The following is a 26,955-nucleotide window of genomic DNA, read 5'->3' as shown; positions in this document are numbered from 1 at the left end:
TATGTTAATGTCATGTACTCCACCAGACCACCAGATTTTTAATAATCTACAAATGAATATGACCGTTTGCTCCATTTAACTTCAATTTCAGTTTCATCAATTCATCTGCTATTGACACACCATGCCACTGTAAAACAAAAGAACATTAACAGTTGGTTTTCTGTGTTATTTAAGGCATTACAGAGAGCTGCTCACTCTTGCAGCACTGTGCGGTGAGCTGCCCTTGCTAACAAGTAAGTTGACCACGTCCAGGTTGTTGTGATGTACAGCTACATGAAGTGGTGTTAGGCCGTTCTGTGAGAGAAAACCAATAAGGCAAAAAAAGTTTAACAAAAACCTCTGTCAGGGACAATACAGATTTTGTACCAAATTTTTTAATGAAACACCATCACGTGTCTGATTAGTAAAGACCATAACACTACTCATAAGTGCAAAACAAGTCAGTTGTTCAAAATAAGTCAGTTGTGCTTGCTTGGTCTGTTGGGTCTATTTGCCAGTGATCCACCACTCTCTTCTCAGCCAAGGTCTGTTTGGACCATGGACAATCTAATTTGGAACTTTGAGTGTAAGAGGTTTATATAAATAAGATGAAAGATTTCAATATTTCAGTTTGTGATGCATACAGAACCCAGAGACAATTGCCTGTACTTAAAAGTACATATATTATTGTCTAGAACGACTTGCCAAGTAACATTTCTTTAGGTATCTCTTTACAGCTCAAGGGGATGTCCATGCAAATGTACCTTGCCTCCAGCATTAGGGTTGGCTCCTCTTTCGAGAAGCAACTCTGCTACATCCACCTTCCCATATTTCGCTGCCACGTGGAGGGGAGTGAAGCCTTTCTGCAATTATACCATTCAATTCAATTTAAATGTATCTATATAGTGCTTTTACAACACAAGCCCTCACAGAGCAACTTTACAAAGGAATGGATCCACATCCCTAATGAGCAAGCCAGTTGTGACAGTGGTAAGAAAAAACTCCCTGGGTGAAACTGTGGAAGAAACTTTGGGAGGTCCAAGACTCAAGAGGGAACCTATCCTCCTTGAGTGGATTTTTCATTCTCAAAGTAGAAGTAACATTCAAACAGTACAAGGAACAGTAACATATTTCATTTTACAGGAAACTTAACAGGAAAAAAACTAACAACAGGCAACTAATGTTGTTCCCTAGAGTGAGGAATAGCAGGTTGTTGGAATGCTACCTTGGTCATCTTGGTTTGTTGGGCATTCATGTCTAGCAAGATGCAAGCAGTCTGTGTGTGCCCCTCTCGGGCAACGATGTGCAGTGGTGTGTGTCCGGCTGTGGTGGTGGAGTTTGGGTTCGCCTTGCGTTCCAGGAGCAGCTTCACAAGCTCTTTGTGGCCCATGCGAGCGGCGCAGTGCAGCGGTGTCTGGTCATCCTAAAAGAGGCAGTGGGTACACAGTGGGACACACTGAGGGCAGGTCTTTCTTTATTAGGTGGACCCACATAAATCTTCATGTATTTATAGCATGTAACTTGGCCTTGCCATAAAGCAAGGTACTTTGGTTCCATCTTAACTTCCCTAATTTTCATCCTTTAATAATTTTTAAAATCTGTTTCTCCCTGGACTCAATATCATGAAATGTCTTAATGCATATATGTATAGAACATTTATATCCGATGACGATTACAGGTGAGTAACTGAAGTGTCCAGTAGTAAAATATATATATATATATATATATATATATATATATATATATATATATATATATATATATAGATAGATAGATAGATAGATAGATAGATAGATAGATAGATAGATAGATAGATAGATAGATAGATAGATAGAGGGAGATTTATGTGATTGAGGGATATTTATACCTTTGCTTTGGCATCTACTGGAGCTGCGTTTTGTAGCAGAAACTCTGCCACTTCACAGTGACCTGCTCGAGATGCCATATGCAAAGGTGTTTCCACTTTCTACAAACACAAATGCAAAGTACCTAGTGAGCATGCAATTGTGCTTAAAATGAATAGCCATGTATAAAACCACAAACGTCACAGTCTTCAGTAAAGCCTTTCCAAGTGAAAAAAGTGTGAAATAGCTATGGGTTCATAGCCAGTTATCAGACTGCCCAAGACTGCAGCTGGCGTCCACTTTACCAGCAGTCTCAGTTGTACCACAGCAGAGTCACAAAATACAGAAGAGTGGATTCAGAAATGTCCTCAGGCCATCTCTGTTCCTTCTAATGCCACCTGGCTCTCTTGACTATTTTTGTATTTGGCACTTAATGCTATACTCAAAACTGGCAGGTTTTGCAGTTACCCAAATCCTTATTTCATGCACAACCCTGCAGGGGTGCATCTCTGGGCTTGGGACATTTGGCTGGTGCATTAGGACAACAAATGTAGTTTTCAATTTTCTCAGGTACCATATAATTAATATGAGTTTCCTTCAAACTTTGATGCAGCTCTGTACCTTACTCTAAAAATGAGAGTAATAAAGTTATTAGCAATAAATACAAATTATCTGTGGAAGTTTGTATGGTGTCTTCAGAAAGAAATACCTATGCAGAAAGACCAATGCAAACAGGCTTATTTTATCAGGAGTGTGCTTTAAAAAGCAGGCAGAGGACTTGGGCTTAGCTCCAGCTGGTAGCTACTGTTGTTGTGTTCTAATTCAAGTGACTTAACCCCCCCAAGGTTCTCCTAGGAGACTGTCAGTGTAGCTGACTACTGCAGGTAGCTTGTGTGATGAAAGACTCCTCTGAATGTTGAAAGTGTAGCATGGTCATATTAATCACACTGTGTGTGACTCACCACATTGGAAGCATGTGGAGAAGCTCCCTTCTGTAGAAGGATCTTCACTACATTCAGATGGCCCATGAAGGAGGCAACATGGAGCGGAGTGAGGCCTGACTGTTGTGGTTCACGCAGACATACACACAGACACTTAATGGCATGTTTGACTATAGTGTTCAGGTCTTGCACTGTGCTGCTTAAACAGGACAAACTCAAAGTTCAGTAAGGTTTTATCACACCTCCTGTGCTTCCTGATAAAGATGGAGAAATGATGTGTAAATGCAAGACCAACATTAACATCTAGAGATGAACCAACACCGTCATGGGGCCTAAAAGTGGCGCTAACGTATATTTGGAATATTGGTAATGCCAATGCCATAATTTCATATTTGTACATTAATTTCAATTCATGCAAATGATATATTACAGATATTACACTTCACATTCAATATAGGAGATATTGATATAGGAGAAAACTGGTGTATTCGAACAGTGTTTTGTTTCATACCTCTGTCACAGCTTCCAAGGATGCTGAATGCTTTAGGAGGAGGTCCATCACACGAATATGATTCTTCTTACAGGCTATATGGAGAGGCGTAAAGCCATTCTAAACATATCACAAGAGCACAGGTATGAGGAACCAAACCATATGCAGCATGACTTTAAAAAAACCTACATTTACATAAACTATAGCCTTACATTGTGAGGAAGTGTATGTGAACGACCGGTGCACGGGTGTTGAGCTAGAAATGATCAGTGCATGGGTGTTGGGCTAGAACTGACCAGTGTGAGGGTGTTGGGCTTGATCTCACCAATGCATGGGATTGTATGTAGCATGACTTAAAAAAACCTACATTTACATAAACTATAGCCTTGCATTGTGAGGAAGTGTATGTCAACTGACCAGTGACAGGGTGTTGGCTCTGAACTGACCAGTGCACGGGTGTTGGGCTTGGCTCCTTTGTCCAGCAGCACTTTGGCCATTCGGTGGTGCCCACAGTGTGCCGCCACATGTAGTGGTGTCAGGTGGTCGAGTGTGATGTCATCGATCTCAGCATTATACTGCAAGAGCTGTCGCACACAGTCCATGTGGTCCCCCTGAGCTGCCATGTGAATTGGAGAAAGACCGTTCTGGGGGAGGGTTAAAAATACAGAGTCAAACATCCATAAAGGCAGGCTTTGCTGTTTTTTGTTTTTAACTATCTAGTTTCATGTTAATTTGTCAAATAAATGCTCCACATAGTAGCTACCTTGGTAACTCATGCTTCCTGACAACGTTTACTGTAGTATTTCTGCTCCCTCTCATCTACTCCTGCTAAATGAGTTCTACTGTGATGTGTCAACCTTTGGCCTCCTTTACTAGTTTACTCAATGCAGGTTCTTTTAATATACCTTGTGTACTCTCTGACCTGAAATATTGCTCTTTCAAAAAATCTAAATGATGCATACACTGGTTGCACTGTGTTAGCTGTTTGAGCTGTGATTTTTAAAGTTATTTCCACTTTACTACATGGTTATTGTGCGGGATGTAATAATAAAACCACATGTAAAATTCTGATTGTGCACAAACAAAGAACACATCTCAGAAAAGCACATCATAAGCAAATCATAAGCCTGGGAGCCCATGGCCCACTGTCTAGCATACTTTGGTCTTAGCTTGTATGGGTGCTCCTTGGTCTAGCAGGATCTCAATAATCCTAACATGGCCATTTCTGGCAGCACAGTGAAGTGGGGTCAGCTCATCCTGTAAGCAACAGATAAAAACATTAAAGAAAGTCTCTGAAAATCAATACTTACTTTTCTCAAATGACTGTTAATAATGAATGACTGATTTTGCAGATATGCTCCTTAGTTGCATTGGTCTCTTGTGTCGAATACACAACACAGTTGCCCTATAAATCCAGCTAAAAACCCCAAAAGGGTGTAATATCATTATGCAATGTCTCCAATGCAAGTGAGGGCTTAAAAGCACATCATCTGTTATCAAACTGGCCACACCTGTTAATATTCTACAAAGCAATACTGTTCTTTATTCTAAAATAAGGTTCTTGAAATACTTTAGTCTTAGCATCAATTGTGGCTCCTCGATCCAGAAGAAGCCTGACCATGATCACGTTACCCCTCCTGGATGCAATATGTAGGGGTGTAATCCCATTCTGAAACACAGACACTCTAGATAGTATCATTTTGTCAACTTTCTGAATGATATATGGGGCGGCTTATACATGCATTCAGGATACATACCTTGGGAGTGAAGTTGACATTAGCGCCTCTGTTCAGCAGTAGCTGAGCAATATTTAGGTTCTCATAGTGTGCTGCAATATGAAGTGGTGTGAAGCCTGTCTGCAAGGAGCCATGGGAAATGTAGTCATATAACACATATGGTCTCATTTTATACATGCAGACAATATCTGACCTGGGAACGGCTATTGATGCATGTCTATGAAATAATGGCTAGATCTTAGAAACATGCCTGTGGTTTACTTCAGCAAAAACAAGCCACCCCCTCCTCCCCCCCCAAAAAGACAAACCTTGCTGAGTACATCCGGGTTGGGATCGTTCTGCAGAAGCACAGCAGCAGTGCGAGTGTCATCGTTGCGTGCTGCTATGTGCAGCGCAGGGAGGCGAACCTTACCCTTCGTGCCATAGCTGAGGAGCAAGGCGACAACGTTTTCATGACCCTGCTGAAGAGCCACAGCTAAAGGGGTAAAGCCGTCCTGACAAAAAGAAATAAAAAGGGAAAAGGTAAACAAATACAAAAAAATTTGCACAGTTGCACATTTGTCTATAATGATTTACATTTTATATCATATATATATAGGTCATGTAAGATAGCATTGCTGGCTTTCATGCCATGTTAACATGCAATGTTAACATGGCATGAAAGCCAGCAATGCTATCTTACATGACCTCTTTCTGTTATTAGACACATAAGCATCTCTTTGCTTATAAGCAGCATTTGTTTAGAATGCAGAAGATCATTCACCTCAGTTGGAATGGTCAGGTTGGCTCCATTCTCCAGGAGAAACTTCACCACCTCTAGATGATTCTCTTGTGCTGCCATGTAGAGTGGAGTGAAGCCCTTCTGTTGTAGGCAAGCACACACACACACGAGCAAATGCAAACACACTATGCATAAAAAAATTAAGAAAAAAGAAATTAGCAGACATTAGATGCAGACAGTAGATTAGCATAATTATTTCTGTTGGATGACATCCAACCACAGGGCCACACCAGATGTAAAGATTAAAGTAAAGATTATTAGTCTATTCCTTCTAATACTTCCCTCACAATGCTTGCATTTAAATAGACGCTATTGTAATGGCACACTCAGCAGATATTACTACAAATTTGCTATTTACGGTACTAGAATATGATTCTTTTTTTAGGTGTCCTTTGTATAGTTACGAGCCTTACCTGGGACTGGGCATTGACATTGGCTCCATAGTTAACCAACTCTGTGACCACTTGCTCCTGTCCAGCTAATGCAGCAATGTGGAGGGCCGTGTTCCCTTTCTGCACAGGGATAAAAGCAAAATAGACAATAAGCAACAAGAGACAGGACCTGTTGGGATGGAAGGACCACATAAGGACCACTCTTGCTGGATTAATGACCATTTTCTCAAAGGAGTGAAAAAATATTAGGACATATTTTAATTTTAAACTAATTTAATTTTAAACTAATATGTTTGATTCTGCAGTTCCACTTGACAGTAGCAAAAGTGTTTGTACCTTTGTGGTGGTTTCAAGTACAATGCCATTGTGCAGTAGCTCCAGCACCATTTTAACATGACCTTCTTTTGAGGCCAAATGTAACCCATTGAGTCCATTCTGTTAAGGGAAGACAGAACAGAATAGACCTCACACTGGAGGTGGTGGTACAGTGCAACATTGCCCAAGAGAATCAATGGGCACTTCAAAATAAAAGCATCCTCTTCCTGCCCATGAATATGAAAAGGTCCTGATGTCGGACTATGAAATTACAAAAAAAATAACACTGCATCCGAGAGTGAGGGTGATGATGACTGGGATGGAAGGGGGTCGGTGGTCTCTCCGCTGGGAAGAATACAGGCCATGTGGGATAGGTCTGACCTCACACAGCCTTCCTTCAGCGACACAGGACATGTGAGGTTGGACCTTTCTCACATCACTAATATTATCCCCCTCTGAGTCCGGAGACCACTCACCCCATCAGAAGTAAAAGAAAAGAAAAAAAAAACAATCAAAGAAATGAATGTGGATGGAGAGAGAGCGAGAGAGAGAGAGAGAGAGAGAAAGAGAGAGAGAGAGAGAGAGAGAGAAAAGAACGAGAAAGAAACAGACTGCAGAAGCATGAGTAACAGTTAACAGTAACAATCGTTCATGGCAGACATGGCAAAATATGGCCACGTTTTCCGCAAACATTAGGGTTCATGTCAAATACTGGAGATATACTGCACAACATTCAGCAGCTGTAGTAGAGGCATACCACCAGAAGGTGTCTCTTGATGTTACAAATTATCACAGTACGCAAGGCGTGTTAATGGCTATAACACTATCTGAATACCTTAAGAAACTGCAGGATGGGGTATCCTGCAGTAATTACAAACATCTTGATTTCCTCTGTGTTTAGGAGTGATTACCCTCAATATACCTGTTTTCCAGATCTTTCAGATTTGCATGTGATAAATCATAATCCTATATCTGACCTGTCATTTTTTATGACAATGTTGAGACAATGCAGAGTACTCTATTCTCATTTGTTCTGCAGATGTTGTTCTATGATATTGGGATGTGTTTCCCTTTGATGGGCAGTTTTTCATCATACTGTGTTGATTCATTAACAGTATATGTGCTGCTATATACTGTGAGATGAATACTAATGTGGCTTACTGTAAATGCAGCAGCGTGCAGGGTACACACCTTTTGTGAAGTACATTTCAATAACTCCTTGATGAGTCTCATAGACATAAGCTTAAAGGAATTATTCAAACAAACAATGCTAATGCTAAAATGTCTAACAATATATAAGCATTAGCATTGCCAGGTAGCATGACATCATGCTAACTGTAAATACTGATATCAATATATTGTTAGCCATTGTTAGTTATGGTTTTGATTATGGTATCTTTTTGATATACCTATTTTAGAATGCAGGAATGAAATTAGTAGTTCTGGTTATGCAGCTCATGCAGCTCATGCAGCTTATGCAGTTCTGGTTATGCACATCATTTGAGCCAGTAGGTCTGGCTGTGGAATTCCCACAAGATACTCCACTTACAGCATATCTTTATCCCCACTGCCACTGTCTTTATAAACCCACCAGATTTGTGCTGACCCACCACAGAGATTTATGAGACACAGCAAAGCAGAAGGCAGAAAGAAAGAAAAGAAAGGAGCCACAAGCACACACACAAACACACACACACACACACACACACACACACACACACACACACACACACACACACACACACACACAAACACACACTTATTTTCTCTGGTGTGTATCTGGGCAGCAATGATAAGACTTTCTCTCCATGGTCTCACACCCTGTTTTCATGTTATCACGCATAAGTGTCAAGAGTCTCTTGATGACACAGTGAAAGAGGAAACTCCCTGTTCAGCTGCTCAAGTCTTGTGTGAAAGGTATCCCACTAATACCACAGCTTGGTGGTTGTCTCCATTAATTAAACTCATGACTTCAAGGAGGCATGTGCTCATCACTGTACTGGTCAAGCCAGATGCTTGACTAGGCTGAGTAAGACTCAGACCCTGACTAGTAAGCCCTGACTAGATCCCCCATTTGCAAAACACAGCTCGAATGTCAGACTTGCTTTATGTTTCAGCAGTAATGGTCATCTCCACTCACATGCTCGTGACTCAGCATTGATTTACTCCACTGCACCTCTAGTGCCTTTAATTCCCTTGTTGGATTTCAGTATTCCGGAACAGCGCTTTTCCAGTGATGCAACACACTGAAATATTCAGCAGGAAATGGAGGGGAAAGGTGCAAGGCTGTAGAAGTACTATCATGATCATAGGGTTGGAAATCAAGGTGAGGGTTTTTTTTTGAAGGCAGACTTACTCGATCAGCAGACTGGATAGTGGACTTCAATTACATTATTTCACCAAAGTCAAAATGGCAGCTATGAGTCCAGCCATTTTTTGGTGTAATGTTCAGGCTTTGGGAGAGAAGCAGAGGTGTCAGAGACGGGGACAGGGATAGTGACAGCTCTCACCTGATTTGCTGTGTTGATGTCGATGCCATTCTTGATATGGTCGAGAGCCTTGTCAAGGTTACCTGAGCGGGCAGCACGTAGGAAACTTGTGGAAGCATCAGTCTGAGTCAGAAATACAGACATACAAAGAGGTGGCAAGAACAGGAGTCAGATTATTTGATTGACTTATTTAGGATTAAAGGGATCACACAACACCCCTAAGAAATGAAACACAGACAAAAGTTCCATTTATATGGCAGGAACACTTTACAGCCATTTGACATATTCTGTGATAGACAGATAGATGTGGTGGCCTGATACATAACAATTAGCATTCATTAGATCCAGACACAACCAGCAGTGTTAAACACAGGAGCAGTGTACCAGCACAACACAAGATGCTTTCAGAACAACTTTAGATGCTTTTCTGAAAGACAATAGTGAAGACACCATACAGAGATTCACAAAAATTAAAGACATAACAGTAGGTAAATGGAATATAGGACACCGGAATGGTCTAGGTACTACTTACAATAGTCTGATAGTTTTCAGTTTCCCTGGGTTTCTTGGGAAATTTTTGTTTACTTTTTTGGTAATTGTGTTTACCATGATAAAAAGCAAGCCCAGGTCACACCAGTGGGAGCCTGGAGTCAGGAAAATAAAGAAGTCCTCAACACAAAAAGTTTAGAAACCCCTGCTTGTATCAGTCTGCATGAAAAAAATGATCAAAAGATACACAAGAATAATGTCTACTAGTCCATCACATCCTCTGGCAATAGGATCCCAAATAACTTACATGCTCCTCTGCCTTGCTTGGATCCAGTGAACATACAATCTTTCACTTAAATTTTATTTTCAAAATCCTTTTCTACAGGTTCACCTCAACTGCATTCTCCCTTAAGCGAGCATAAGAAGAATGAGAATGAGATCATTAGCAGTCAGGCAGTGGAGTGGCATAGCAGACAGAGAAGAGGTGCTGTGAGTAAAGCCAGAGTGAGGGCAGCACTCAGATAAGATTTTTACAGAAGCCTGAAACAGCAAATCTTGTGGAGAGGTTCCCTCAGACAGCCTTATGGACCAGGGAGTGTTCAAGAAGTGAACACTTGCCATGCAAGTCCCATCAACACAAGTGCAGCCACACAGTCTATAGATCAAAGAGAAGATCTGGGACCCCTGACAGTTTGTGTGTGTGTGTGTGTGTGTGTGTGTGTGTGTGTGTGTGTGTGTGTGTGTGTGTGTGTGTGTGTGCATATTTTAGGGGTGGGTGGTGTCTGTACCACTCATTCATATATGCATGAAAACAGGCGAATACGAGGAGCTGAATGCTGTTAGACTAACCTCTGTGTGCTCTGCACTTCACTTTACTGGTCAGTCTGTGGGCTTTTCTACAGGGTTATGTGTATGCAAATTCTTCTAACTGACAGAAAAAGTCCCATTGTTTAATTTGAATTAACTAGAGTTAATAACTAGAGTTATTTACAACAGGCCTTTGCATTCTCCACATCACGTTTAGTATGTTTGCTGGCATCTGTTGTAAAAAGTAGCCTGTAATTATTGACTTATACATCCAGCCACTGTACTTCAGAATGAGCTCCAGTACTGTGGTGGATGTGAGGCAGACTGTCTACTGTTACTCCATAATTACCTCGCAGCCAGGAGGTAGTTATTCTCTCTCTCCCTCTTCACTTGACACTATAACACAGTCTAATGCAGTTGACACAGTAGAACAAACTCTTCTAATTTTTTCAAACCAATAAACTTCTGTAGACCCAAGTAAGTGTGACAGTTTTAGAAGTCACATACAACTGCAGCAATATTGAAAGTTATGTAGACTTACGTGAGAATGCATTTATAGCTACGTTTCACATCTGCACATCTCTTTTCTATGAGCTCATACTGAAGAAGGATTTGCATGGTCTAACAGTCACCAATCTTTTTCTGACAGACTTTAACTCTTTATCTTTAAGAAGTCTGAATTAACTCATCCATAAGAAATATATTTTTGTTCAGAAGCTGTTGTGTATACAGTGAAATAAAATGTAAAAAAATTATGCATAAATATAGATTTAGAGAGGTGTAAACTTTGGTGGTAATTGTGAGTATATGATTGTCTCTGTCATGGGGAGAAGTCTGTTCTGATATTCAGAAGTGTTCAGATAATGCTGATGGATGCAGGGATGTGAGCACTCGCACACATCCACATGCATGACCACCAAACAGGAGCTGGCATGGTAACGCCGTAGTGACCCCTCACTGCTAGTCGATTGGGGCCCCATGTCTCGCATTACCATTCCAGCCTATGTGCTCTTTCCCTCTCTCTCGCTTTCTCTTTTTTCACTATCAATCACTGACTTTCTTCATGCCTTTTTACAGTTCTGACACAGCACGAAACTAACTACCTGCAATAGTGGGCTTACGTAAGATAATATGGTTTACAAAGGTTTAGATTCTGAATGAGTTAACAAACAAATTGAATTAGCTCATGAATATGTTGAATCGGTTTTTCTCCATGAAATTCAAAAGAAACCACTATGAACGTGTACCACGGAGATGGCTTGGCTGGTTGTGTATGTAGACATTGGTGTTCCCTTTACATTGTCCTTCACATAAATTTTGAATGATTTTGACACAAACTGTCTAGGATTAGGAAAATGAGTGCACTTTACATGACTTGCAATTATGAAACTACACAATTTAAATCTTACCAACGAAAGGTATAAAAAGTGAATTGTTTATGTAATAATTGCAAAGTCAAACAGATTCAATGAACTGATGAAGGTTTAATGAGGGTGTATTAAGTGAGTATTAAGTGAAATACTCTTCTTCTGAATATTTTCTAAGGTTTAAATTTAAACACATGAAATATTAGTACTTACATAGAATTTATTGATGAGGCATGACTTTAAAGCCCCATATTTGTAAAAGATGTGGTGGTGTGTTTGTGTATGTCACTGCATGTGTGCTGTACAAGATAAGGCAGTGCAGACCATGTCATAGACCACACCTAATACTGTATCTATGGAAACCTACAGCAAGTGCCTTTAAATGCTTGCACTGCAGAGTAAACCTGTCATTCTCACTTACAGCCAGTGGTATGTTTACTTTTCTACTACCATGTAGCAATTAAAGACTTAATTTCACCATGAAATGGAAATACAAATCTGACAAAAAAATTGTTACATGTTCACCTCTGATCTAAACCTTCTTACTTTCCATAATTCCCTTCTGCAAATCATATAACTTCATAAAAATCTGTCTTATTCTGTCATGTTCACCCTGTGTTCTCTAGTGCTCTCTCTCTGCCTCCTCTCAGTGCACCAGTGCTGCGGCAGACAGGATGACATCAGCACTGAGATGGCACACTGCAGTGTGTTTGTGTGCACCATATGAGTGCGTGTGTCCTTGCGCTTGTTTGTATGGTGTGTTTGCCGAGAAAAGAGCAAGAGTTAAAAAGACAGTGAGTGAAAGAGACACAAAAACAGAGACAGAAAGAGAGAGATGCTTTTGATTTCATATTAAGATGAGTGCAATCAAGCATGACTTCTTGCATTGTGCTCTGCAAATATGGCAGAGAGAATTCCCTTTTGAAACCAGGGAGAATTTTCTGCTGCATTTAAGTTAAAGACAGAGGTAGAACAGAAAAAAATAAAATAAAAATTGGCCTATATGAAACTACCAGGGAACATGTGTAAGCAGAATACAGCAGCAGAGTAAATAGGAAAAGGGACAGAGAACAAAACAAAGAAAGAGAAAGTTTAGAAACCCAGCTGACACAAAGCTACTACCACATCTTTCAGAATAAGTGGTTTTACTAAATTACCCAATATCGGCACCCCATAAAAGATAATGTCACAAAGACGGGCTATTGATCCTTACTCTCTGACCCCTGTCCTCCCATCCCCATAGACCTGAGCATATTGCTGACATGCAACTAATGATTAGCTAGTGTCAAAGAGCATACTGCAGCAGTTTGCAAAGTAGAGTACTTGGAGCTGTGTAAAAACAGGGTTACCCTTACAGCCTGCTGTATTTAAACAGCCAGCTATCAAGTTGACATAAAGAATAAGCCTAGATCAAATTTAGCTGGCTCATTTCAACTTTGCCACAAGCCACTTCAAAAATGTTATTTCCCTTGCAGGGGTTTGGAGTGCATTAGTTCATTTTTCTACTCTACAGTGAAAACGTATTGTTTATATATTCCTGCGGACCTAGATGTATTAACCTGTTTCCCCCCAGTCATTTCCGTCTCTTCAGAGCCACACTGTCATTTGTTATATGGCCATAAAGTGCTGTGAACTGACAGGAACAAAGAACAAGCTTTACTCACAACAAGATATCACAAAATGTCTAGATGTTAGTCTTTAGTCTTGTACACAGTCTTGTAAACCTGTCTTTAAAACACTGCAATGACAGTCAGCAAACCAGTGTATGTGAAGGTGGGAAGGGGGTAGAGAGATGGGGGTGCTTAATGGTTGGGGCAACTAACTAGCAATTAGAAGTTTCCTGGTTCTGGGCTATTATGTGAAAATGAGCCCTTATCCCAGGTTCCTCTGGACACACTCTGTCTTTGTGCTTTTGGCTTTGTCTTCCTGATCCTCTGACCATAATTAATGTGGGTTCTAAAAAAACTAACAAGCTGTTGGTGTGACGGAATTAAAGTTTTTTTTAAAGAAAAATTGCATTGATATGCAATTTGCTTTACAAACGACTTTTTATAACTCTTTAACATATTTTTACATAATCTTAATTACAGGGTCATTATGGCACCGTAAAGGTTTCTTCATGGGATAAATGGCAAACAATAAAACAATAATTCTTCGATGTCTTTTGTATTCCATAATTACTCCATAATCATTCCGTTCATATATTCTTACAACCTCAAGATTTTTTCATGTTGAACAGACAAGAACATTGAAATATTGGATAAATAATGGATACATTTCTATATATTTCTCAGGATTAAAAATCATCCATTTAAATTATTTTTACTGAACTCTAATTTGTATTACTGAAAATGTGAAAATATTTTTCTGTTTCTCTTAAAATTGGTTTGTGCTCAGGGAAGTTGAAAGTCCAGACTGAAGAGATGCTTCTACCTAGAGCTTTTTTTCCATGGCAACCCAGAAGTGTACAAAACACTTTAACAAGTGAAATTGTGTTTACAATTCACAAGGCCGTTAGAGAGTACACCACCTATGACGCAAACAACTTAGTTCAAACACTTATTTCCTTTCTTTTTACAAGTTCATTTTCATGTTTTTGTTTCCTTAACATCATATGAAAATACATGATAGAAATGTCATTCATCTTGTATTGTCAATACGCTATGCAATATTTTTGTTTCTCAGCAACTTTTCTGTTCCTGTACACATCACTAGTTTTGTATTTCTTCCTTCTTTCTTGCATGTCTGTTCTCTGTAAGCTGTGATAAGTTTTAGTTCTTAGTTTATGAAGCATGCAAATTGAATAATCAAACTGCATATAAACTAAATAAAATATCTAATTTGAATGAAAGATGGCAAGAAAAACTTCAACTCACTCCCCAGCTGATGATCCTGGTTGGCATGCCTGTTCACCTGTCTCCCTTCACCAAATCGCTCAACTCTGTCTTCTCATTTCTTTCTTGCTCCGTTGCTATTCTACTATACACTGACTGTTTGGGCACAAGGGACTGGGTCCTGAGCTGTGGTTTCCCTCCCAAACACACACACACACACACACACACACAGATACATAAACACACACACTTGAGTAAGCAGCACTTGTAAGGGGGTGGGTGGGTGGGGTAAGGGGGCCAAAGGGTTTATCTTTAGTGGAATGCTGTCTGTATCACCACAGACACATTTTTCACCAAAATCATGATAATGAGAGTTCGTCCCTTCTCGTTCCCCTACTTCTTTTTTTTTCAGTGTGCTTCTGTTGCCTGTTCCTTAATGTCTCGCAGATCGCCACACTCCCACTCTATGCATTTTGACAAGCAAAGTAGATACTCTGATTGCCATGGAAAAAGGAGCCTGTGGGAAAAAGAGAAAGTGTTTCGTGTGTGCGTGTGCGTGTGTGTGCATTTTCAGGGTTCTGTATGGTTTCAGTCTGCACTGGGACTTACAGTGACAAAGCTCCCAGCAGGGGGGGTGCTGGGGGAGTCGGGGGGAACGTTTTCAGCTGTACGAAGCTGGGGGACAATGGACCAGACGCGCATAGGGAGGGTGGACGTGAGTATGTGTGGGTGTGCAAGTGTGTATGTGTGTGTGGGTGTGTATGCACGCACAAGGGGGCCCAGCCTCTTTTAATAAAAGATCCGTCACTCCCCGGATGAAAAGGCCCCCTTGCTTTCTCTCTCCTGGCCAACTCTGGGAAAAGCACATCCCTGCCAAAGGCATGTGCCTAAATAAATGTGTTTTAGACAACAGGAGAAGGGAGATGGTGAGGACTGCAGCTCAGCACCACGAGAGTGTGGGAAGGCTAAAACTGTATCCATGAAGGAATCAAAGGGCAGAAGTTTCAGTAGGGGAATTTTCATAAGCCGTCACGAAGGTCACAGAGAGGCAGTAGGAAGCCAGTGGTGAAAAGATGGAAATCGCCATGGTGATTCCATTCATTTCCACTGTTGAGAATAGAACGCCAGTGCGAAGTCAGGAACTACCTCAAACACAAATCATAAATTTAAGCACTGAATTGTTTAGGAAAGTATGGATTAAGTCACTTTCATCTCAAATGTGTTATTGTTCTTCATTTATTTTACAAACATTTCCTATGCTTTAAATTGATATAGGGAATGAATGTGTAAGAATATAGTCATGGATAATAAGACGATGAACTCTTTTGAAATACGACTGAGAATGAGTCCAGTAATAGTGTCACATAATGGCTTTCCAAGATCTTCATTCTTCTGTCAGAAAATATAGCCAAAGGCTTCAAAATTCTAAATTGAGTGAGGATCAAAAATAACATCAGGTAATTGGCAAATGCTGTAGATGACCTAGCACTCCCCTGTGGCCTATCTTGGTAGTGCAGTATCAGTACCAGCACTACCATGGTGTAATCCATGTGAGGTCTGATGCAAATAACAATGCAAATAAACCAGCCTATTACTCTCTTGCTTATGCTCTCTTTTCCTCTAACAATGTAAATCATATAGAATTTTTTGACATGTTTAAATAATCTGAAAAATGATTGTGCCTTCTCTTTTAGGATGCCTTGAATGAAAGGAATATAATACGTCTGACAAATCTTTTCTTTACAATATAAGTTTTGAAATTACAGGGAGAGAAAGAGAATGAGAGATTAAAAAAAAGAAAAAGAGAAAGAGACAGAAATAGTGAGCGTGTGTGTGTGTGTGGGGGGGGGGGGTTGATTTAAAATTCAGACAGATTATAAGACGTATTTAAAATAAAGTTAAAGCATATTTACATGTGCATTGGATGACACATATAGAAGCCCTTTTTATACATAGCCTCTTATGCATGAGTAACTGGAAATAATACGATTCTTAAAAAAAAATTCGGTTCAGTACTTAGTTGCAGATCCCTGCCTGAAGTCTGCCATCTACAAACACCTTCTTGGTGATGCTCTGGTGGGCCTGCAAGGCAGCCCATTCTCACTTCTTTTTTGTTTTACTTATTTTTTACCTTTATCTTGTTTTTGGCAAGTTAAAGGTCAACATGCTTGTTTTCAACAAGTTAAAGGTCAAATGGCTGACTTTATACTTTTTGGCCCAAAACATTTCTATAATTGCTTTTGGGTCATTATTCTGAAGATTTTGAGTATTTTCTTGGATCTGAGCAAATACACTTCAGAAAACTGCTGCTGTCTCAAGTCTCATCATCAAGAGGGACAAGTGAGCTTAGCCATACACAGTCATGGCATGTTTCATAAATGAGGTAGTAGACTCTGGATCAGAAAAAAATTCTCAGAAAAATACTTTGATCTTCCATGGCTGGCAAAATTGTTTTGCTTCTTTTGCTTCTTTGTAACATATCTTAGTTGATCTCTATGCTAGCTATGGCCCCGATCAATTCTGATTTTTTCTGCCTCACAACGGGCTGCTTTACTGGCACTGAACTCTGAAATTGGGGTTGTGACAGCAGAGGAAATAAACTGGGACCAGTGGGCAAAAGTGGATGTCCATATTTGACAATTTGCCACCATAAAGCAAAAGTAATGTCTAGGCTGCATTTGCATGTCACACTTTTTAAACAGAATTTTAAAGTTCGTTTTTATTGAATGAGTTATTGACCTGTCAACAGGCAAGGACAGAGAAATGTTGGCTAAAATGTTAGCCAGTTAGGTTTTTTAATACAATAAGTGGCCCATTTATGTATAATTTGCCCCAGAATATCACTAAGGGCAAAACCTGCTCCTTAAAAATATTTCCTATCTTGGGGGGGAGGGGCACACTGAGACACTGGCTTCATTTTAAATCCAGCATGCAGAACTAAGATTAGGGTTAGGATATGGTTAGCAAAAAAATCACCCAACATGGAGTTCCTCTTTTTCATAAGCTGCTGGTGATATATTGTGTTTAGGGGTTTCTTTCCATCTCAACCTTTCAAACATAGTTGTTGTTTGTTGAATGTCAAAAACAATTGGTTTTGCATAGTTCTAAAATAGGCTAAAATATACAATAAAAAATTAACAAATTCATTTAACAAGTCCAAAATTCTAACCACACAGTTTAATCTGATGCTTATTATCTTAGTTAATCAGACTTTATTGGCTACAGTTGCTATTTTGAGGGAGATTGTGCATTGTTCCTGTGAATGTATTAAAATAGAAAGTGGTAGCAAGCTAGCAGCACCATTGTAATGTAAGGTTAAAACTGAGAAGCAAAATTCGAACCAAGAAATAGTATTATGATGGGAAATACATTCAGAATGTTTTAAATATATTGTATATATTATGGTATATGCTCATGCAGACGAGCACACACTATACAAGGTGTGCAATTTTTTAGAGGCCTGAAATGCAAAATGCAGTAGATGGCAAAACACCTCATTAGAAGTTTCATTGTACATGTTTATGAAATGAAAGACTGCTTCAGAAGACATTAGCCAGTCTGCTTTCAGATATATGGACAAAGACAAAAACAATCAATATATCCAAGATTGATTTGTGTCATTTGTTGTTGAAACAATGATCAGGAACTGCTTCTGTTGATGGCCAGATAATGAAAGCTGACGTTGATATACAATACTTAAATGTTCAAACCTAAGATTGCACTGCAGCCATGATTGGCCATAGTAATGGCTTTCAGAAGAAACAAAAGAAAACTGCTTCCTGAGTAAATGAATACTTCCTGGTGAGTTCTTTGGTGGCAGAGGATCTCATCTAAGTCTTCACAAACAATGGCTGTCATTCTGAGTTTTTTCACACATAATTGATGTCAGGGTTTATCTAGAATAGTATTAAAAGCAAAGAAGACTTGGTGATCATGTGTATGAAATCAGCTAGTGGGCCTCAAATAGGAAAATCATTTCTGAATGTCTTGTTTCAGAATTTATCTCAAATGGACTACAATGGCCCAAGACCACATTAAGTGCTGATAATATCAGTGAAGAACAACACAGTATGTCTCTAAGTGAGCAGGAGAGTATCAAAACTGTACTATTGAGGAATAGAAAGATGCCTAGCCAGATGAATTCAGTTTTCTTTTGAATGATGCTGACAGAGAGACCAGAAGACTTGGTGTCATCCTGTTTTGCGTCAACAGTTTGTAGTCGTTATGTGGCTTTGTGATAGCATTAGGATCAATGACATCCACTGCAGAATGTCTGAATGCCATGGTTTTCTGAACATCTTTTCTACATGGCTACAATTGATCCTTCCAGCCTGATAGACACTTCCAGCATGATAATGATACTTTTCACTGAATGGTTCCAGGGACATCCCATACTTCATTAACCTACACAATATCAAAGTTTTATCTCTATCAAGCACCTTTAGGATGAGGTGGAAAGGCCAACAAAACAGTGCAGCAATTGCAAAAGTTACAACATGTTCAGCACCTTGTAGAACCTATGGCCTTGTGTTTTAAAGGCCAGAAGAGGTGCGACATGGTACCAGATAGGTATATCAAAAAATTAAAAGAAGTTGGAATATGCAGCATGACTGCTCCAAATTGGGAGTAAATCAACAATTGTTGCTCAGAATAAATTACATATTTTAGAATGGCCAACTCAGATTTCTGACCTCAATCGCACTGAAATGCAGTGGCGCAATCTGAAGCAGGCCATTCAAGCAAGACATCCCAAAATACACATAAACTGGAACAGTTTTATGTAGAGGAATGGGACAAAAATGTCCTAACTGATGTACAAGATTGATCAGAGGGTACAAATATCATTTTCTTGAGGTTGTCAATAAATAAGGTTTAGTTAGCTGTTAAATGAGTTCTCATACATTTTCCATTAGTAATTGTTATGCTTTAAGACACCTGCTTAACAGATATGCAACTGTAAAATGCTTAGTGTGTTTTTGATATACTATGTCACTGTAATTATGGATCATATTGAATATTTACCATATACTGCTAAATCATGTCAAGAAGCTGACAGTATGCTTTCACAGAGATTCTTGGTGAGGCATAGCATTTGTCCTTGACTGTTTCTCATTTTTCACTGTGCAGAGGAACATGCCCAGATGACTCACCTGCACCAGAGAGAGAGGGTGTAAAAAACAGGGGTCAGGATGGTTACTTTTAATAGTGATTTTTTTAAAGATCACTGATATCCTGCTGACAACTATGAACCCCAAAATGTAGTTAGAAGTTAAAGGTACTCTAAAAGGCCACTGACTATTGCATTTATTTCTTAAAACTATGTGACTTTGACTTATGTCCAAGTAGTTTTTCAGTTCTCTATGCATCAGATGTTTCAAAAACACTAAAATTAGTTTGATAAGATAAACAAAAATCTCCCATGTACAAAGAAAGTGCTGAGAGATTATTCTTTTGTTTGTAAACCAATGAAGTTCCATTGGACACCTATATAGCTTTTGTATTGTCCACCTGCACAGACTCAAAAGATACAGAAGAGAGGGAAGGTCCTCAGAAGTCAGAGTAGGCTTATAAATGTTGTTATGAGGTTACTGTCTCAGACAACAAAATTGCATAAGAAACATTAGAGTCAGTATTGTCCAGAACAGTGAAATTCTTAACCCTAAGCAATATACATTAAATAATTCTTCTCATATGAAGGACCTCATAATTCTATTTGAACTCTATTTGCTCCATCCAGTGGTTTGGCAAACACATTTATGATTATAATTCATCAATACTTGAAGTGCAAATGTATTATTGCATTTTTAATTTTATTTGTCATAATCATTATAATCCATTAGTCAAATTCATTAACTGCAATAATATGAACTCTTAGTATATACATTATGAGAATGTGTACAATCCTTGATGTCAGTTGGACTATATGGTCCACATGCTAATTATTTGATTTCAGATATTTCAGTATGATAACGAGTGTATAAAATTAAGCACATAGCCATGCGATCTCCATAGACAAACATTGTCAGTAGAATGGGTCATACTGAAGAGCTCTGCAAATTTCAAAAGGATACTGATACGTTCATAGGATGCCACAAGTCAGTTGGTGAAATTGCAGCCCTACTAGATCTTCCCTAGTCAGCTGTAAGCACAATTATTGTGAAAAGGAAGCATCTAGGATCAACACCAGGTTAGCAGGTCACCAGGTCAACACCATGTCATGAAAAGGTAGACCATGCAAACTCATAGAGAAGAGTCACCAAGTGCTGAAAGACATAGTGCCTAAAAATCACCTCTCCTCTGGTACTTCACTCAGTACAGAGCTCTAAACCACTTCTGAAAGCAACATTAGCAGAAAAATGTTGTGTCTGGAGCTTCATGCTAAGTTTCCAAGACTTTATTGTTGCATAAAATACTAAGATTGCTAAGCACAATGCCAAGCATTGGTGGTGCAAATGACACCATCACTGTAGTCTGGAATAATGAATCTCACCTTGTTATGGACAAAACTGGGTTTGGCAGATGCCAAGAGAATGCATGCAGCCCTTTGCCCCTATTCCTAGTAAGCGCTAACTTCACTACAACTCCCAGAATTCTGAACATACACTGGTAGAACTCTCATCCAGTCACTGCACATTAACATGTTCCTCAGCACCAGACTATTGACTACACCTGTTTGATATTTCCACTGTTCATTTATACCTGCCTATTTGTTTCATTCACTGTTTTGCCACTGTTCCTTAGTGCATAGGGAGCATTACTTTCTATTGCTTGTTTATTCTGATGCTGCTTTGTTCCACTTATTGTCTCTGCCTTGGATTTGTCTGCCTGTTTTGATATACTGTTTTTTTTATACTTGGGCAGTCCTTTTCTCTGTTTTTGATGCCCCCCTGGTTTGGTAATCTGTGTGTTCTGGCTTTTACCCTTGCTCATTTCATGATTACAATTCCAGATTGCACTACTGACAATAAAACTGTCACTACTTTTATCTGCAAGCTAGGTCTGTGTCATTATACAATCTTTCCCTCCCATGCAGACTTTGATTAAAGCATACGATTAAAGCCATCTTTAATTGGTTTAATTAAAGCCATCTCCACCATGGGGCAATCACTTGGACAACACGAGCAGTTACTTGAGGGGTTTGACATGCTAGCCAAACAGCAAGTTGAACAGCAAACACAGATGGCAGAGCTTGGGAATAGTATCAGAAAGCTCTCCTCTCAGCTACAAGCTATGGGCATGATTTCTCTTCATAACCCTGTCTACTACAACCTGCTACCCCTGTCTTTATCTACCATCTTTTCCATAAAGTAAGCCAGATTAATATGACAGCTCATAAATACATTTTACCAATAGCATGCAAAAATTGCGTTTTTTATCTTTCAGCTAACAGATGAGGATCTTGACTGGACTACAGCAGTATGGAATAATATCCAGACATCTACATACAAGGACTTAATTCAAATTGGTATTTGTACATCCTTATGAAAGTAAGGCTTGTGGTGAGTTTCTTCCTCACCTTCGACATGGTACTTGCAATTACTCTATGAATACAGGCCTCCAGATCCAGTTTGCGTCTCCAACCTCATATTTCGAGTCAGGGTGGAACCATACCTGGTTAAAAACTGGAGGTCCCTGAGGAACACCTTCTACAATTTTTTTTAATTTGGCTGCTATTGATGGGGCTCCAGTTGGAGTTGGATCCATAAGTCTCCATACAAAATCAGACTAACAAGCAGTGCCGTTCACTCAGAACATATTTCACTTTTTGTAACAGAATCTTCTGAATTTCCAATCATATTGGGGTTGCCCCTAGCTCAAATGGCATGACCCCCAATAAATCATATGCTGGTCTCCTTAAAGTTTTAGGAAATTCTTTACTACAGTCTCTTCATGTCCCAGTCTCCTTATGTCTGCTCTACAGCTATAAAAAATCCAGCTAGTGGTCAGGACTGTCCAAACCGCAGGACAAGGCCACTCAACTTCCTCCTCATCTCCCATATGACTGTGCCACTGAGCTGTAAGAAGAGGCCACTACCTACAGCTCACATGTACCCACTCACACAGGAGGAGGATGCGAGCTTGGAGACCCTATTTAGATGACACTCTTAAACAGGGATTTATTCAGATGTCAACTACCCCTGTTGCTTCTAGCTTCTTTTTTTGTGAAAAAGGCTGGCAGTCTCTGTATATGTATCAACTATCGTAGCCTAAACCAGCTCACAAATATATACTTATTGTTTAGCCCTCATTCCAGTAGCTCTAGAACAATTGAAGGATGACCAGTATGTCACTAAACTAGATATCTTATGCAGATCAGATTAAGTGCCTATAATCTGATCTGCATAAAGGAAAGTGATGAGTGGAAAACAGCCTTTGTCATCACTACAGGGCAATATTAGTACTTCGTGCTCCTGTATCTGTGTTCCAGAAATTTATCAATGATGTTCTCCATGAGTTTACTTGGCATTTTGTTATTGCCTATAGTGATGATATTCTTATTAATTCCACTGACCTTAAATTTTATGTACAGCATGTCCGATCTGTGCTCAATCAACTCGTAGACCATTAACTATTTTTAAAAGGAGAAAAGTGTAAGTTCCACATCCAGCCCACCTGTTTTGTTGGGTATGTGATTAGTCAAAGTGGTGTTACTATGGCTGCTGAAAAACAGGCTTTACTTTAAAAAGCCAGTCCCCATTTCCATCAAGAAACTTCAAAGTTTTATTTATTTCGCCAATTTCTATAGTTGTTTCTTTAGGAACTTTAGCAGTATTGCTGCTCCCTTAAAAGCCCTTCTAATGAGGGCTACAACTAAACTCCCCTGCACCCCTGAAGCTGAAAATACCTTTACCACTGCACCTATTCTCAAACCCCCTGATCTCTCAGTCCCCTTTGCAGTCAAGGTGGATGTTGGCATTGAGGTGGTGGTGTCACAATGAATGAAGAATTCAAACATATATCCTATTGCCTTTGTTCTCTTCAAGTTCTCTTCACAATGTAATTAGAGGAGCGAGAACTCTTGGCGGAAAAACTGGCCTGGAGGAATGGAGACACTGGCTGGAGGGGGCTAACCACACTTTTTAGGTAATCACAGATCAATCATAAAAACCTCGAATAATGCATGAATATGTGAAATGCCTTAATCCCTGTCAGGCACGTTTGTCTCTTTTTTTCTCACATTTTACCTTTAATATTACTTACCGAATAGGATCCGTAACACAAAGGTAGATGTCCTGTCATGTATTTTCCAGGAGGAGGAGGAGAACCCTAGTAATCAAGACTATTCTCCCTGCCCAGGATTAGGTAGCATCTATTAGGTGGGACATTGATGAGGAGAGTGGTTGCTAACTGAAGCGGAGACAACAGCTGACTGCCAGGAGGGTAAGTTTTTAATACCAGCATCCTGCCAGGACTGACTAATGACCTGGGCACACTTGTCCCTTACTACGGGCCACCAGGTGAGACACCCACTCATCAACTCCTCTCATACTATTATAGGTGGGAATTACTCTCTAATAATATACACATGTGTTTCATCTTGTTCCATATGTTCACAATGTAAGACCTCCAAGACTCTTCCTGCTGGCAAACTCATGCCTCTCCTGGTAGCCAAATGACCCTGATGCATATAGTGGTGGATTTTCTTACTGACCTCCCTACCTCCCTTGCACACGTCACTGTTTACACAGTATCAGATTGTTTTTCATGTGGTGCAAGATTCATACATTTCCCTAGTCTTCCCACTCTTTTTCAAATGGCCAACCCTCTATTTTATTATGTATTCTGAGATTTTGGCATCCCAGGGGATATTTTCTCTGATGGAGGCCCACAATTCACATCTCAAGTATGGCCTGCCTTAAGTGATGTTGGAGTGAGTTTGGCCTCTAGCTATCATTTACAATCCAATGGCCAGTGTGAGAGAATGAATCAGGAGTTAAGCAAATTCCTACAGATTTTCTGTCTAAATAACCCTGCTGACTGCTACAGTGGCTTGAACACAACCCTGACCTCAACCCCAGGAACACCTTCCGTATAAATTGGAACATCATTGTGAGACATTTATTCTCATCCAACATCAGTGCCTGACCCCACAGATGTTCTTTTGACTGAATGACTGAAAGTCCCATAGAAACACTCCAAAACCTTGTGGAAATCCTTCCCAGAAGAGTGGAGGCTGTTTTAGCCACATTCAATATTAACACTAATCGACTTAAAAGGGTATGTCCAACAGGTGTGATAGTTATGTTTCCACATACATTTATTTTTGTTTCCCTCAACGGGTTCATTATTATTTATAAAAATATGATATGGGACAATATCTTCAAATTAAATTATAATTACGCAGAACATGTTTTGATTAAATGTCCGAAGAGATATTTGATGTATTTTTACTGTATATATTGTAATTAAATTATTGTAATTAAATCGTGATTTTGTCTTATTATATGTGGACTGCTGCAGTGTGATTACTTGCCTCAGTCAAGGAGCTATGGTTTATCTCCAAATACAAGAAGCTGTATTCCAATCAGGACTAGACACAGAGCATCTTATTCCAGTGCTAGTCTCCATTTACTGGCTGCCAGTTAAGATCAGAAAGAATTTTAAATTGTTGGTGCTAACTTACCAAACTTCACAATGAGAACTATATGTTTCAGTCATAGTTCCCAATTCATATAATGTGAAATTTCTTAACTAATCTTTAGACAGTTGTATGACATATTTTGAGATTTTACTTCAAAGGTACCTCAAAATTTACTTAGAAAAATTAATTGCAAAAATATATCCTAATGACAAAGCATTTTACACAATAAATAATTTACATGTTTTACTTACCTCATGTAGTTAATCAAAATATGCTTGGTGTCAGAGGTTTTCTTCTTATGTTTTGTACTGGATCTAAACTGCTGGTTAAACTAAAATAATTTCTATTGATACATGCTTAAATCTCATATACTCATGTACGTATATTTTTTAAAATAAAAAGATTTTGTAAAATAGCATACATTTTTTTTTGTTCAAAGTGGAAGTACCATATCATGTGGATAACCTCCGCCGTTCTGGTACAATTCCATCTTCAAACTTTAAGCTGAAGTGAAAGAGACCAAATTACGATTCAGGATATCCTACATGGTAACCTTATAACATTACATCATTAAGATATACAGAGATTTTATCTTTTCTTATCTAGAAAGGCATCCTGTGTCCTCCCCCACTCCGTGAAATCTGAGGGGAATTTCTTAAAAACTAGATACAGTCACAGTGTATTTAGAACAGATGGAATGTCCAAAGACTTCTATTACTTGCACATTTGTTAGATTATTTTTTAGTCTTAGTGTTAACTAAGTTTAATGGTTTAACCTTTAGAGGCACCACAGTTACATTAAATCCATTTTAATTTAAAACAAAAATATTAAGTCATATCTCTATCATGCGTAAAACAACCTTTTTTGGTTTTGGCTGATTTTTTCTTCTTTGAGCCATGGATTTTTCATTATTCAGTTGGCTTGCTGTTCTTTTATTTCTATTTAAAGTTTGTAAGATATAAAGATTTATCTGCTAACCCCATGCATAAACATGCACTTAACCTGCTGGTATTTGTCTGACCCTTCTTTCTTTCACTTCTTCATTTGCCTATAAGAACCAATATATTTTGAAGTTTATAGTTAAAACCAGTTACAGGTATAGGCCAAAAACAAGTTACATTTCATATTGATGGAGCTCATCTATATAACTGCTTTATCTCTTTCATGCTTCCTACTATAGAAACTCATTGAATATGATACACACTGGCACTTCTAGAATCAAACTGGGTATAGTTTTTATTCTCATTCATTATTCTTTTATTTTGCTAATTTTCTTATAGTGTTAAGATATAAAAACCCAACTGCTCACTCCATGCACATAACTGCAATTCATACTGATTCACACATCTAACCTATAGCTTCCTCGCCTCCCTATATCCTCCCTTAAAATCCATTATTTTCATATTCCTTTAGGTTTTAAATCAGGGCCATTAAACTTGTAGTAATGATTTCCACTACTGACCAAAATGCAAAATTTAATTCCATACAAAAAATGCTTGTTTATCTAATTGTCTTTGGCAAGTCAATATAAAGTGTTTAACAAGTTTAGATTTGTGATTTATTGCAATGTATTCTGTGTGAGGTTTGATGTGATTATCAAATTAACTTTACTTAAAGTGTAAGCTTCATGGTTTATGATCATATCCAGGGCCGAACATCTGGGATACAAGTCCTTAGAAAAATACCTTGTCAAGAAATGAAATACACAAACATCCTTGTTTCCTCTGTATTTTCTAGATGTTTCAGTAATTATTATTACTATACACACTAAGATGTAAACACAGCCTGTGAAATGCTTAATAAGATGTACTATATGGAGTGAATACATTGTTTGGTGGGTCTCAGGTAGGTCATTTTTAATCCTACAATAATCACAGATTAATCTTATTGATTCTTTGGACCTATGTA

General features: G+C 38.9%; 1 protein-coding gene across 6 annotated transcripts in view; it reads right to left on the bottom strand.

The window, feature by feature from the left end:
* ank1a (ankyrin 1, erythrocytic a) overlaps window positions 1-26,955 on the bottom strand; it is a 120,964-nt gene that overhangs the window by 27,684 nt on the left and 66,325 nt on the right. For 4 of the 6 annotated variants that reach the window (XM_027016865.2, XM_027016862.2, XM_035526554.1 and 1 more), the window contains exons 3-17: window positions 8,989-9,090; window positions 6,500-6,598; window positions 6,185-6,283; window positions 5,754-5,852; window positions 5,299-5,484; window positions 5,012-5,110; window positions 4,825-4,923; window positions 4,413-4,511; window positions 3,701-3,898; window positions 3,276-3,374; window positions 2,786-2,884; window positions 1,847-1,945; window positions 1,205-1,402; window positions 744-842; window positions 196-294 (exon numbers count right to left, since the gene is read on the bottom strand). In XM_027016865.2, coding sequence (XP_026872666.2) covers window positions 196-294; window positions 744-842; window positions 1,205-1,402; window positions 1,847-1,945; window positions 2,786-2,884; window positions 3,276-3,374; window positions 3,701-3,898; window positions 4,413-4,511; window positions 4,825-4,923; window positions 5,012-5,110; window positions 5,299-5,484; window positions 5,754-5,852; window positions 6,185-6,283; window positions 6,500-6,598; window positions 8,989-9,090 — 1,773 coding nt within the window. Of the gene's footprint in view, window positions 1-195; window positions 295-743; window positions 843-1,204; window positions 1,403-1,846; window positions 1,946-2,785; window positions 2,885-3,275; window positions 3,375-3,700; window positions 3,899-4,412; window positions 4,512-4,824; window positions 4,924-5,011; window positions 5,111-5,298; window positions 5,485-5,753; window positions 5,853-6,184; window positions 6,284-6,499; window positions 6,599-8,988; window positions 9,091-14,506; window positions 14,663-26,955 lie in introns of those variants that run through there. The other 2 variants (XM_027016866.2, XM_027016867.2) reach the window with 2 other exon arrangements.

This window comes from Electrophorus electricus, chromosome 5 (assembly GCF_013358815.1).
Source record: "Electrophorus electricus isolate fEleEle1 chromosome 5, fEleEle1.pri, whole genome shotgun sequence".
NCBI classification, from domain to species: Eukaryota; Metazoa; Chordata; class Actinopteri; order Gymnotiformes; family Gymnotidae; genus Electrophorus; species Electrophorus electricus.
Note: the sequence above shows the minus strand (reverse complement) of the source record. Positions and strands in the feature narration are given on the sequence as shown.